This window comes from Saccopteryx bilineata, chromosome 8 (genome assembly GCF_036850765.1).
Source record: "Saccopteryx bilineata isolate mSacBil1 chromosome 8, mSacBil1_pri_phased_curated, whole genome shotgun sequence".
NCBI classification, from domain to species: Eukaryota; Metazoa; Chordata; class Mammalia; order Chiroptera; family Emballonuridae; genus Saccopteryx; species Saccopteryx bilineata.
The window spans coordinates 86,481,343-86,496,107 of record NC_089497.1 but is presented as its reverse complement, the minus strand read 5'-3'; the positions used below and the strand labels follow the sequence as shown (position 1 = coordinate 86,496,107).

The 14,765-nt window shown below is 35.7% G+C and overlaps 1 protein-coding gene across 11 annotated transcripts in view; it reads right to left on the bottom strand.

Moving 5' to 3' along the window:
- PHC3 (polyhomeotic homolog 3) overlaps positions 1–14,765 on the bottom strand; it is an 81,470-nt gene that overhangs the window by 28,296 nt on the left and 38,409 nt on the right. For 8 of the 11 annotated variants that reach the window (XR_010726912.1, XM_066241881.1, XM_066241883.1 and 5 more), the window contains 3 exons: positions 7,524–8,395; positions 7,191–7,238; positions 2,543–2,693 (listed from right to left, as the gene is read on the bottom strand). Coding sequence is in view for 10 of the 11 variants with exons in the window: in XM_066241881.1 (XP_066097978.1) it covers positions 2,543–2,693; positions 7,191–7,238; positions 7,524–8,395 (1,071 nt within the window). In the remaining variant the exon portion in view is untranslated. The remainder of the gene's footprint in view (positions 1–2,542; positions 2,694–7,190; positions 7,239–7,523; positions 8,396–14,765) is intronic. The other 3 variants (XM_066241884.1, XM_066241887.1, XM_066241882.1) reach the window with 1 other exon arrangement.

The window sequence follows — 14,765 nt, the reverse complement described above, 5'->3', positions numbered from 1 at the left end:
GAACCAGCTGATAGCTAGGAATATCAGTGAGTACAGATATCTGAGGGAAAAAAAAGGAGCAGAGATTTATGAAAACTGAATCCTAGATGGAAACAAGTCCTTCTATTTTACAGGTTCATTTATTTCATGATTTGATGAGTTATTCTAAATACCAACCTACCTTGTTTTTCCCCTTCATATACTACAAAAGCATAAGTATGAAGTAAATTAGGGAAAGATTCAAGTCTACATTGTCCTTAGACAACTTAGCCAGGTGTATATGCCTGACAGGATCTCAAACTATATTCTCTGCCTCATGTGTGAAGATATTCTTGTGTTCTGATATTTCAAACATTTTACAATTTGCTTTGAGTACCATTAATAATGCTTATTAAATAATTAAATTACAGGTACAATGCAATGTTATTATCCAATAACTATAAACTTCTGTTTCTGCCTTTAAACAAAATTCCAGAAAATTTGCAGCAACATAAATCTATTTTCTGTGTACAGAAAATAAAAAAGATTTCATACTCTAATTTTCTTAAATCTTTTGAAGTATTATTTTGAGTATACAGAGGCAATAATACTAAACTTGTCCTGAATATTTGATATAATTTTACTGACTAAACATTCACTATTTTTCAGGAGGGGAAAAATTTGGAAGGAAACTGATTTCCACCTCCTATGCTTGCCAGAGATTCACAACTGCAGTAAGGGAATAAGAGCTGGAGAGATGGAAGGGTTAGAGACGTGCCATGTTGAAAAAAAAGAGAGGGCCATGGCTGCTTTGGAAGCAAAGTCAGTGTCCTAGTATGATTTGTTTCCATGTCTGTACAGTAATGGTTCTTACCTGAAATGATCACAAGGACCAAGAGATATTCAGTAGAACAAAGTACTTACAATGACGCCTGACTGACAATAGTATTATCTGGATCAGGGGTCAAAAAATTTTCTATAAAGGACAACATGGTTTCTGCAACTACTCATCTTTGCTGCAACATCAGAAAAGTAGCCATAGATAATATCTGAAAAAATGAACGTGGCTGTGTTGCAGAGAACTTTATTAAAGGACAATGGAATCTATATTTCATATGACATGAAATATTACTCGTCTGATTTTTTTCAACCATTTAAAAAATTTAAAACCATCCTTAGCTCATTGACCACACCAAAACAGACAGCGGGAAAAATTTAAAGTGTGAGCTAGTTTGCCAACCCCTGACCTAAATAAAATATTCATAAATTTAAAAAAAATTAACATGGAATGTATTTTTTTAGGACCAAGACACTGGGCTAAAGACTATACTAATATTTTAATAAAATACCTAGGATTCACAGTCACTTTGATATTGTGAGAAGGAGCATACAAAAGATTTATTTGAACTTAAAAGTAGCACTGAGGTAGTGAATAAGACTTTAAACCAGGGGTCGGGGACCTTTTTGGCTGAGAGAGCCATGAACGGCACATATTTTAAAATGTAATTCTGTGAGAGCCATACAACAACCCGTGTACGTTAAGCATTATCCAATAAAAATTTGGTGGTGTCCCGGAGGACAGCTGTGATTGGCTCCAGCCACCCATAACCATGAACATGAGCGGTAAGAAATGAATGGACTGTAATACATGAGAATGTTTTATATTTTTAACATTATTATTTTTTTTATTAAAGATTTCTTTGTGAGCCTGACCAGGCAGTGGTGCAGTGGATAGAGCATCCTGGGTCCTGCGGAGGACCCAGGTTCGAGACCCTGAGGTCACCAGCTTGAGCGCAGGCCCATCTAGTTTGAGCAAAAAAGCTCACCAGCTTGGACCCAAAGTCAAGGCACATATGAAAAAGCAATCAATGAACAACTAAGGTGTCGCAACAAAAAAAACTGATGATTGATACTTCTCGTCTCTCTCCATTCCTGTCTGTCTGTCCCTATCTCTTCCTCTCTCTGACTCTCTTTCTGTCCCTGTAAAAAAGAAAGAAAGAGAGAGAGAGAGAGAGAGAGAGAGAGAGAGAGAGAGAGAGAGAGAAAGAAAAGAAAGAAGGAGGGAAGGGAAGGGAAGGGAAGGGAAGGGAAGGGAAGGGAAGGGAAGGGAAGGGAAGGGAAGGAAAAAGATTTGTCTGCAAGCCAGATGCAGCCATCAAAAGAGCCACATCTGGCTCGTGAGCCATAGGTTTCTGACCCCTGCTTTAAATGCTTAACCTTAATAATTTTTTAATCTATCTCTAATAAGAATTAGTGAGGTTTAATTTAAGTACTGTAAAGGAAAAAGCACTTTTAATAGCATTCATGTAGTCTAGACTAGCTCACAAACAATTATGAAGAATGCCAATACAACTTAGAATGCTTACTGATTTGGGAAAAATTAATTGAAATCTTTTGATAGAACTTTAATTTATTCCCATTTTTAAACATATGAAATATATCTGTACAAACCAACAAAGATTAGGAAGCTACAGTATATTTTTCATTTGAGTGGTCCCTCATTAATTGTTCTTGAAAACACAACTTTCCCATTGCTAACATTTATCTAGTAGAAAATTCCCCCCAGTTGAGATTATTTCTTTACCTAACAAAGGATGTTCAGAAGTCAGATCTTCTCTCCCCACAGTGATGGCTGCCGGAGACAGTGTGGGTGGTGGCGGGGTTCTGTCCAGCCGGACACCTTCATCTGACTCTTCTGGCATTTCTTCTTCACACACATCTTCTACTTGATAAACCTGCAACAAAAACCACAATGCCTTATAATGTTGCTAAAAATACATTTAATAAGGTGTTCCTAACGTAATTTTAAAAATTCTAAGTGCTTTGAATTTAAAAACAAGGCAAAATGACTATTCGGCAGGTTGAAAAGAAAACTTTAAAAATGAAGTTTTGCAAATATGTACCTAACAATATTTCATAAAAGCAAGTTGTAGATCAATGTCTATGTTATGAATGGCTAGTTTCCAAGAAAGTGACAATCAATTCAGAACCTAACATTTTTGATTTTGAGAATTAAAACAAATGTTTTGATTTTATATACTCTATTTTGGGAATTTATTATTGCTTCTGTTAACATCTAATTCTGATAAATCAAAATAGATGCTATTTTTTACAAGCACACTAAGTAAGTCTACAAAATGACACACAATATATCATCAGGAAATGTACTACATCCCAGGTTCCTTATTATATATATTTATGTGAAAGATTAAACCATGAAAAGAACTATCTGAGTACCTACAAAAAAGGTATTCATGCAATTACAACTTTAATCATCTGATCTACTCAAAAATCTAATTTTTTATATAAGCAAATATCAGGTAAACAGAAAACATCTGTCCTTGAAATAATACACATATACCATTCTAATCCAAGATACTAATTTTAGTTCCTTAATTATAAAGGAAAGTTTTGTTTTGTTTTTTAATTTTTATTAATTTTAATGGGGTGACATCAATAAATCAGGGTACATATGTTCAAAGAAAACATGTCCAGGTTATCTTGTCATTCAATTATGTTGCATACCCATCACCCAAAATCAGATTGTCCTCTGTCACCTTCTATCTAGTTTTCTTTGTGCCCCTCCCCCTCCCCTTCCCCCCTCCCCCACTGCCCGGTAACCACCACACTCCTGTCCATGTCTCTTAGTCTCTTACAAAGGAAAGCTTTTAAGTCTTTAACTATCTTTATTCAATGGTAAAGACTGAACTTAAACATGGACTCAAAAGCATTCAAAGAAGGAACCATTTAACAAAATATAACTATTAATTTTTCAGTAACATTAAGACTAAATTTTCAAAGTCCACTTCTAGAGATTGACACAGGTATTTTAATTTGTCACATTATTTTTTTAACCACTGTGTTTAAAAGATAGGTTTTAGAAGAGCCATAAAGCAGTCTACTCCCTCCTTTTTTTTAACTTTTTATTGATTTAAGAAAAGAAGGGGGGCAGGGGGAAAGCAAGGGAGAGAGGGAGAAAGGGAGGAAGAGAAAAAGAAAGGGAAGGACAGAGGGAGAAACACTGTATTGTTGGTCCACTTATTTATGCATTCATTGTTTGATTCTTGTATGTGCCCTGACCAGGGATAGAACATAGAACCCTCAACCTTGGTATATTGGGACAACATTCAAACCAATTGAGCTACCCAGCCAGGGCATCATCTCCCTTTTTTTATGTACAAAGGTTATTAGTTACATTTACAAATCAAATGCTGTTAGTTTTTAAGTTTACTCAAACTAATTAATATTTCTAATAAATGTTAAAATAAAAACTTTTCAACATTTACAAACTTTAAGTGATATCTAATATTGTATATCTTTTTAACTAAACTATTGATAAAGTTTGGTTTGAAGTATATAAATATGATCAAGATTCCTGAAACCAAAATAAACCAGATGTCATAAAAAGGACTACAAAATTTCATTCACAATGGCTTATCTAACAAAAGCGATAATTTAAAAACAAAACAAAACATCTTTCCAGGCCTCTACCTCTAAGAAATCTTTTGCCTTAAAAGCTTTTTAATTCTACTGCTATTAATAATTTTACATCAAATATAATATCTAGAAGTGTGATCCAAATCAGCTACTAAGTAGGCAATATTTTTGTTTTAATTTAATTTATCTGGGTGACACTAGTTAACATAATTATACAGGTTTCATATGCCCAGTAGGCAATATTTAAGTATTTGTTCACAACTTTGTTGGTGAAATGTTTTTCACCAACAGATTCCTTACCTCATGTCAGGTTTCTCAGAAGTGAAAGCAGTTGTGTTATTATACAATGTACAATAATGATAGCTGCTAATATCTGTACATGATAGTATTTTTTAAATGATGGTAATGGCCAATACAGAGAAAGTCATCCAAAAAAAGTCCTGGTGTTAAAGGGGGAAAAACAACCTTCTAGTGAGGGGTATCTGCTTGTAGTAGTGATTACCTTAATTTGGTGGAGTGGTAGAGAATTCTTGATTTTTTAAAAATAATAAGAGTTGTTAAGGATAAAAAGAGGCACACCACAAATAGTATATTCTGAAATAATCCATCAAATAATACTGTTAAATACTTTTTATTCCTTATAGTTAAGCCTAACTATACATTCTCCCAAATCACCCATGTAAAGGCAAAATAAGTTAATGAATAAAAGAAACAGACAAAAGCAGATCTGTCACGGACATCTACCACCATCAGCATAAAAAACCTAATGGCAATAACTAAAATACTGAATAAAGGAATGAAGTAGAGGTTTTGCTGATAAGATCATTAGGAAACTGCATATCACAATTTCTATTTATAGTTCATAATTATTCTAAAAGTAGTGATGCCTGCTAAACTGACCTCAATAAAGTATATTAGTCCTGTCCCTCTCCCTTTCTTAAATAAATCATGAAATATTGATTAGTTCTAAATTACCTACTTTCACATCTTATTGTACCCAAATATCAATAAAAAATCTTAGTTTTACACCTTTTACAAATATATCTCTTTAAAATCATACTGATTTTATTTCAATAATTCAATTATCTTTCAAAATTTCAAGTTTCTAAAGAAGTAAATATATCTCTCTAAAAAATATTTTTAAAGAAGTAAATATACCTCTTTACATTTAAATATTTGAAACAACCAGGAAATGAAGTATAATTTATGAAGAAATGTTATATTTTTTAAACATGGTCAAAGATAATAAAAGAAAAATATAGCAATTTAATAAATACACTAGGTACTCAGAGAAAGGTATAAGAGTGAAACATGAAACTACTGATAACAAGTATGACCATACCAGTGACAGCAGAAAAGTTGTTACTTTCACAAAAAAAAAAAAAAAAATCTTCCAAAAATGAGATAACAAAAATTTTTTTTAATTTTGAGAGCAGGAACTAACAAATTAAGATCGTAAATATTTTTAGTTTTAAGTGTTATGTTTTTTATATTTCTATCCCAAATATGATCCTCCAAACTTTACCTTAACAAAAACAATCAGAAAAATATAAGGCATATAAAGAAATTTTATTTTTACTTGTTAAAAGCAATTCACTGAACTAGAAAGACTATAAATTTAAATTAAATTTGATTTCTTGCCCTGGCCGGATAGTTCAGTTGGTTAGAGCATCAACTCGAAGCACAGAGGTTGCCAGTTCGAACCCAGGTCAGGGCACATGCAGAAACAGATCTCTGTTCCTGTCTCTCTGTCTCTGTCTCTCCCTCCCCCTCCTTCCCTCGCTAAAATCAATAAATTAAAAAAATATTTTTTGTTTTAATCTGATTTCTTTGAAAGTACTAGACACTTCAAAGCTCTTTTTTGTTACTATATCCATTGTAAACACTCTAAAATTCCATTAAAAGAAAATATAGAGACATGATAACTGAATGACAAACCTATTTCTTCTAGATGCCCATTGTTGTTTTTATCGAGTTCTGTTTTTAATAAAAGTGAACAGGAAATGGAATTCAATCTCTTCATGCCAGTTAAGGTCAGTTTTAATAACAAGAATAAAGATCTAGATCTGCATCCTGAGAACCAACATGTTTCCCATTAAGGAACAGACTGTGAAACTCCTTTCTGGGCAAATAGGTTATTGGTCTTGAATCAAGTCTCTTCAGTGAGGTCTTTACTGAAGACATAAAATTCCTTTTGGGAAGACTATTTTCTCAGTTATAAATCAATAATGAATTTAATCATTCTGTTTAAAAATTTTGAGACCTTCCTTATTCAATTTTTACTGTTATTTCATAAATTTTAAGAGTCCTTTAGAGAATGTTTAAAGAAAAACATTTTTCAAGACAATTTTTCTTTCTAGGCAACATGTACCATTTTTTAGAGGTTTATTCTGATCAATTTAATCACAATCTCAATTATTCAAAACTTTTACTCCTCCCAATAGGTTTCTGCATTCTCAATATTCAATTCATCTACTGCGATTTTCTTAGCTTTTTAAATGAGAAATATTTTAAGTATATATTTTATGTTAGTACAAATTTAAAAATCAAAAGTTTAATAATTCTAAAAGAGGTTCTAAGTTGTTTTTTGCAAAGTTGCATCCTTTCCTAGAATAGTATTACAATTTTAATTACAAAATATAATTTTACCAAAAAATTGCATCATACAAGCATACCTCCACCTTGAAACAAAAGGCCCAGGACTTCAGAATGCATACAACCAAAAAGGTTAGCTAGATAAACCATACGTTTAAGAACATACAAGCCAACAGAAGGGATCTATGAAGGATAATCACCTTAAGAGAAAAAACTTTGTGCAGATGACACTGGTTCAAATGCATTCCCTTGGGGAAAAAAAATCAACTCTGTAAAGATAGCAGATGGATTTGTTTAAATAGTAATAAAATTAACGAGGGACTTTAATAACCATCACAAATTATCAAGCATGCAACCATACAACAAATGGCGATTTTTTTGCCCATACAGCATGTTTGTCACATACTGAGATGGAACTTTCAAGCTTTTTAAATTCACAGGCATGTAGCTCTAGCGACATAATATAAAACGTAGGAGAAAACAACTTTTACTTTCAGTTCAGCAAGAAAGTCAAAGAGCTTCCAAGGGCTTACCACTGGTGGATCAACAGGTGCTGGTGGCTGCACTTGCAGGTTTACCGCAACAGTCTGTGGAGGAGGGAGAGTCTGAAATGGCAACTGGACCAAAGCTTCTGCAGCTGGAAGCTCCTCTTCCGACACCAAAGCATTCTGTACCAAAACCTGGCCCTGGGACAGAATCTCAGGCTGCACTTGTAAAGACTGCATAGACTGCAAGGGCAGTGGTGGAATCTGAGCTGGAGGAGAAGTCGACATCTGTGGAGGGGTTGCGATTGGTATTGGAGAGGACTGCAGGGATGAATATTGCTGATGTGATGCCGGAGACATAATCTGCTGACCTGGGGACACCAAGGCCGATTGCTGAACAGGGCCAATGTGGACGACAGGGGAAGCTGGAAGTGGAAGATGGGATGGGAGATTCAGCTGGGCTGTTTGTTGCACCTGATTAGCAGAGGACTGCTGCAAGTTTGGCCCTGGCTGGAGAGCTGACGACACGAGAGGGTGTGGCTGAATAAGTGCTTGTGGATGAATAATTATAGTAGGAGACTGACTTGGTGAATGAGGCGGTGGAGGAGACACCACTACAGACTGCTGTGCTGACTGTGACTGGCTGGGAGACATTGTTAAAGGAGGGGGATGACTCTGAACTGGTGAACAATGCTGTGACTGGGCATTACTGGGAGCTGGAGGAAGGCCATGATTTTGGAGTGGTATACAGTGCTGGGGTGGGTGTGGGTCCTGAGTTGGATTTTGGAGTGTGATTGGCTGAATTTGCTGCTGCTGCTGTTGTAATATCAGCTGATGATGGGAAACCTTGGGAGGCGGTGAATGAAGAGGAATCTGCTGATGTTTTATTAGAGGATGAGGCTGAATTGGAGGATATGAAGCTGTGAGAGAGAAAAAATGACAATTAGCATTTATTTCAAAAATAAATAATTTTTATGATAAATTTAAAAGAAAGTTTTTACATCATAAAGGCATAAATATCAGAAATCTATTAAGTCTTCCAGACAACAGTGACTTGAAAATGTAATCATAAACAACTTGTCTTTGGAACACTATAAATTTCATAAAATAAGCTGTACTGTGATAAATTCCAAAAGAAAATTGACTAAAATAATCAATTTATAAATCTGGATCTACACATAATTTATTCTTATTAAATTTTATAGGTCCCCAGGATATCTGTATTAACTTTTAACATGCTTTATCCACTTGAATTCCTTCTTTGGGGAGAAAAGGAGTATTGTTGAACAAGTATAACTTATGTAAAGATAACTTCAAAATCACAAAAATGCGATATTAAAATCCATAAAAGTCTCATTCTTTCTAATCTGCATCTCAGTATTCTTCCAATTAATCATCAATGTAATTACTTATAAAGTTTCCCAAATAAATTACCAAACTGAGCCAAGACTTGACCCAGGAGGAGAAAATGTTTGCTTAATTCAGTTAAGCAAAACAGATGTGTCACTCCTAGAGCACAGTCAAATAATCAATGTAAGTAAGAAATGAAATGTCAGGGGCCCTTCCAAATCTATGAGAGCCACTAGCTTTGTATGCAAAGAGAATGAAGCAATAAGAAATTCATGCTGCCTGACCAGGTGGTGGCGCAGTGGATAGAGCGTCGGACTGGGATGCGGAAGGACCCAGGTTCGAGACCCCGAGGTCGCCAGCTTGAGCGCGGGCTCATCTGGCTTGAGCAAAGAGCTCACCAGCTTGGACCCAAGGTCGCTGGCTCCAGCAGGGGGTTACTCGGTCTGCTGAAGGCCCGCGGTCAAGGCACATATGAGAAAGCAATCAATGAACAACTAAGAAGTCACAACACGCAACGAGAAACTGATGATTGATGCTTCTCATCTCTCTCCGTTCCTGTCTGTCTGTCCCTGTCTATCTCTGCCTCTGTAAAAAAAAAAAAAAAAAAAAAAAAGAAATTCATGCTGTCTAAGCACTGGCTGGTTAGCTCCGTTGGTTAGAGTGCCGTCCCGATATGCCAAGGTTGTAGCATAGATACCTGGTGAGGGCACATACAAGAATCAACCAATGAATATGTAAGTAAGTGTAACAACAAATTGATGTTTCTCTCTTCCTTCTGTCTCTCTAAAAATCAATTTTAAAAATTCATGCTGTCTAAATAAAGGATCTTGTTTTACGTTTTTCCTCCTGACAAAAACAAGCAAATAAACAAAAAACCTACACTAATCTATAAGCAATTGTACCAGTTATCTCCACAGAGGAGCCAACCACAACAGGAATAATAAATATAACGAATGAACAAAATCAAGTATCCCCATCATTATGCCTCTTTTGCATACTGATGTTTATGTTTACACACAGGGAGATGCTGGTGAAATCCTCTCTAAATTAGAATGGAAACTGGGCTAACTATATATAAGTGTACAATCACTATGTTGTACAAGTGAAACTACTATAATCTTGTATAATTATAATTGAAAATAAAATTTAAAAATGACACTGGGTTCACTAAAAGATAAACTGAAAAGACTGCTTAATATTACTATCATGCAAAAAATTATACATTGAAAATAGATCTAAAGGGCAGAAAATTTTTCTTAATCTCAATGTTAAGATAAAGACCATAAACATCTCACACATTCGTGACAAAGGCCTTATAAAAACTCCAAACTTCTTTTTTTTTTAACATTTTTGCATGTGGTTGGTTATTTAAAATTTTGGAGATCCATTAAGGAAATTAACTTTTGATTAACATCTCAAAAAAGAGGCATATAGAAGATTCAACAAATACCCATGGATTTTATTTTTAGTTCACATACTATAATTTACTCCTTTATAGCATCCAAATCAGAGGATGACATCAGCAAGATGGTGCTATAGGAAATCCCAGGCCTTCCTTTCCCCTCCAGAGTCACTGACTCCTAAGAATTTTTTAAATAAAAATTTCTACAAATTCATCTAACAGAATAATTTTCACATAACTAGACTAGCACTTCAAACTTAAGACTGAAAATTTATGTCAGCATCTTATAAATGTGTTGATCAAGATTCTCTACATAGTATTCAACAAAATCTTGTGTTTCTATATACAGTAGTGCCTTTCCTCCAACGGGCTCAAGGTCCTTTCACATTGCTCATTGTACTAAAAAAGAAAATGCCTATGAAGTAGACAGGTATTATTATTCCCCTTTTACAGATAAGGAAGCAATGTTTGCAAGCACAGCAAAGGCCCATTTTAATGCAATTTTTGAATATAATCAAAATTTAGCATGTTCTTTAAGTACAAAAAAATTATTTTTGTGCTCTAGAAGTAAGCAATCTAGAACTGATACTTCAACAAATTAACAATCTATCCTTTCCCATAAATTTTTCTTTAATCAGAAACCAGAGTCTATTATATTAGTCCACAAGTCCGACTGACAAGCACATCTATTACAAAATAATTATGAGAATATCTGAAACAATACTTCTATACAGGAAAAGCCCTAGTGCTCTAGAGAAGTCTATCATGCTTGTTTTTTTCTGATTCTAATTAACAATTTATTATTGTCAGGGTGGCATTATATTTGGAAAATTTATGATTGACATAATCTCTCATTTATGTAGAACTCCTTAATTACTATCAATATTACTGTAAATTATTAAATACATTATTTCATTTAATAGTTAGAACCACCCCATGCAGAAGGGTACTACACTAATCCAATAAATACATTACTGGTGAAGAAACTGAGCATTAAGTTACTTGCCTGAAATCACAAGAACCATAGCACTGAGTCCGGGATCCTATTGTGGCAGGAAGGTCTGTGTCTCACAGAATCCCTGTGATGAAGCCTAAGTGCTTATGTGACTATTGGATGACAGGACCTCTAAGGAAGTACCATAGTTTTTGCTCCATAAGACGCACTTTCTCCCCTAAAAGTGGAGGGGGAAATGCCTGTGCGTCTTATGGAGCAAAAAATACAGTATTTTATTAAATATTTTAACACACCATTTGGTTCAAGATATTTTTTTTCTTATTTTCCTCCTTAGAACCCAAGGTGTGTCTTAGGATCAGGTGTGTCTTATGGAGTGAAAACTATGGTAATTAAGCTTATATGAGGTCAGAAAAGTGAGACCCTGACCTAAGAAAATTAGTGCCCTTGGAAGAAGAGACTCAGAAAGCTCACTATCCTCTCTCCTAGCACTCAGACGGCCACATGAGATGAGCCAGAAGGTAGCCAGCCATCTGTAGGCCAGGAAGAAAGCTCTCATCAAAAACTAAACCCTGCCCTGGCCGGTTGGCTCAGCGGTAGAGCGTCAGCCTAGCGTGCGGAGGACCCAGGTTCGATTCCCCGCCAGGGCACACAGGAGAAGCGCCCATTTGCTTCTCCACCCCTCCGCCGCGCTTTCCTCTCTGTCTCTCTCTTCCCCTCCTGCAGCCAAGGCTCCATTGGAGAAAAAAAAAAAAAAGATGGCCCAGGCGCTGGGGATGGCTCTGTGGCCTCTGCCTCAGGCGCTAGAGTGGCTCTGGTCGCAACATGGCGACGCCCAGGATGGGCAGAGCATCGCCCCCTGGTGGGCACAGCGTTGCCCCTGGTGGGCGTGCCGGGTGGATCCCGGTCGGGCGCATGCGGGAGTCTGTCTGACTGTGTCTCCCTGTTTCCAGCTTCAGAAAAAAAAAAAAAAAAAAAACTAAACCCTACTAGATCTTGATCTCTGGCTTTCCACCTCCAGAACTGTTGTTTAAACCACCCAGTCTATGCTATTTTTTACAGCAGCCTGAGCTTAAGACTAACACAGGCCTTTCATTACACACTGAATTAATGTCTGCATAAAAAGGTATATTTTTCCCAACTACATTAATTTTGTAGAAACCCCATGAACTGTTATAAAAAAACAACAACCTAGAGCTCTAATATAGTTAAGGATAATTACCAGACATTTGCCATTCTTTATATATTAGAAATAGAATTATTAACTGTCAAGCAGGAACTCCCCCTTCAAGAAGAAATGATAAAGAAAACCAAATGATTTTTTTTTCTTATTTACTTTAGAGAGAGAGGAGGGAGAAAGAGAGAGAGAGATGGGGGGAGGAGTGGGAACCATCCACTCGAAGTTGCTTTCTGTACGTGCCTTGACCAGGCAAGCCCAGGGTTTTGAAACAGTGACCTCAGCATTCTAGGTCAATGCTTTATCCAATGTGCCACCACAAGTCAGGCTAAAAACCAAATGATTTTAGCACCCTAGAAAAATAATAACCATGCCCATTATAGTAATTATTAGACTATACTACATTAACACAGTAGTTTGTTTTGGGGGGGGGTTTGTATCTGAAAGTGACCTATAGGTACAAGCTTTTTCCTAACTGAGGAACAGGACAGATTACCAATAAAGAATCTCAAAAAAAAAAAGTGTAGCTTCAGACTAACTTCCCACCAAAAAGAGGAGTGTAAGGCTTGAATAAATTTTAATAAATTTATAATTTGGCAGCGGCAAAGGTTTAAAAGTCTTAGGATGTTCATTTGGTTTTGTTTCTAAAAAACAGCACCGTGGAATTCTAGAGTTTGGTTAATATACCTAATATCTAAATTTGGAATTGCAACTGTCCTGAGACTGATGGTTTTAGCTTACTGCTCTCCTCCATACCTACATAAAACATTGACCATTAGAGGAAGATGACTATAAGAATATTATCACACTATCAATGAAAAGGAGAAGAATAAGTGTCAATTTAAAACCAGTTCAGGTTCTTAGAACCAGACTTCAGGGTGACTAAAAATCTGAAAGTAAATCTCCTTGCCTAAACTAACCCTGAAAGAGTTCCTAGGTTTCTCTGAAGGTAACATTCTCTTTGGAAGGAAATTAACCTACGCTCCCTTATAATCAAAACTATGGAATCACTAAAAATTGTTCCAAGCTGTCATTCCAAACACAATGAGTCACTGCTGCTTCTCACTGACTCCTGTCTATACTGGCCAGAGGCTCTGAGTCTGAGAATACTCTGGACAATTCAGTATAAGAATCCTTATCAAGCCATACACAGGACAGAACCTGGCACACAGATATTTAAAAAAAAGAGTTCACATCTAACTAGACTATGAATAAGTTTATTAAATTTATACATTAAAACAAAGCCTGCACTTACCTAAGATTCAGATTTAAGAATTCTAAGCAGTGATCTCTAATTACTACACACAGAAAACAATTGTGCTATAACTTCCACAATTCAAATGGAAAAAAAATCAACTCTTAATCCAATATATACTTACTATTGCAGATAAGTACATAAAAGGCACAATTTAGTACTATCAAGATAAAAAGACGAAAAAGTGAATCTGAAAAATGATTACAAGAGTTAATAAATGACCTGACCAGGCAGTGGCGCAGTGCATTGAGTGTTGGACTGGGATGCCAAGGACCCGGGTTCAAGAGCCCGAGGTCGCCAGCTCAAGCGTGGGCTCATCTGGTTTGAGCAGGGCTCACCAGCTTGGACCCAAGGTCACTGGCTCGAGCAAGGGGTTACTCAGTCTGCTGAAGGCCCACGGTCAAGGCACATATGAGAAAGCAATCAACGAACAACTAAAGTGTTACAACGTAAAAACTAATTATTGACGCTTCTCATCTCTCTCTGTTCCTGTCTGTCTGTCCCTATCTATCTCTCTTTCTGACTCTCTCTCTGTCACTGTAGAAAAAAATAAAAGTTAATAAATGTAAAGTGCCTGACACACAAGTCTTACTGTCTAGTAGAAAGGCTAAGATCAGTAAGTATAAAAATAATTATAAAAGAAAAAAATGTCATAAAAAGCATTAAATGCTATACAAGTTCAGAGTAATGAGAGATTTCTAACTTGGGGAATCAAACAATTCCAACATTTCGAGATTGGGTGATTTAGAGACCACCAACAATATCAGCACAGAGAAACATAAAAGGAGAAGTATGTAGACTTCAGTACTATAAAATGAATCTTTAAAAAGTAATGCAGAGTTATAAAAGGGTAGAAAGAAGATGCTTGACTGATGAGGCTGGATGAAAAGAGGGTTTTTTAAAAGATGAAACTTATGTGAGGTGTCTAGACCAGTGCATCACACACACACTTTCCATTAACAATAGTTATACTGGTAAAAAAGCATATATACTAATGATTAGGGTGACCTAAGTATGCTAGAGAAGCAAAGGAAAAAATCCAGCATGAGGGAGACAAAAGAAGCAATAATAACTATGAAAGAAGGTCAGGAACAGGTAAAACGATGCAATTAGTGAAACAAGCAAACAGTGCTAACTTTAAAGAAAGCAGATAA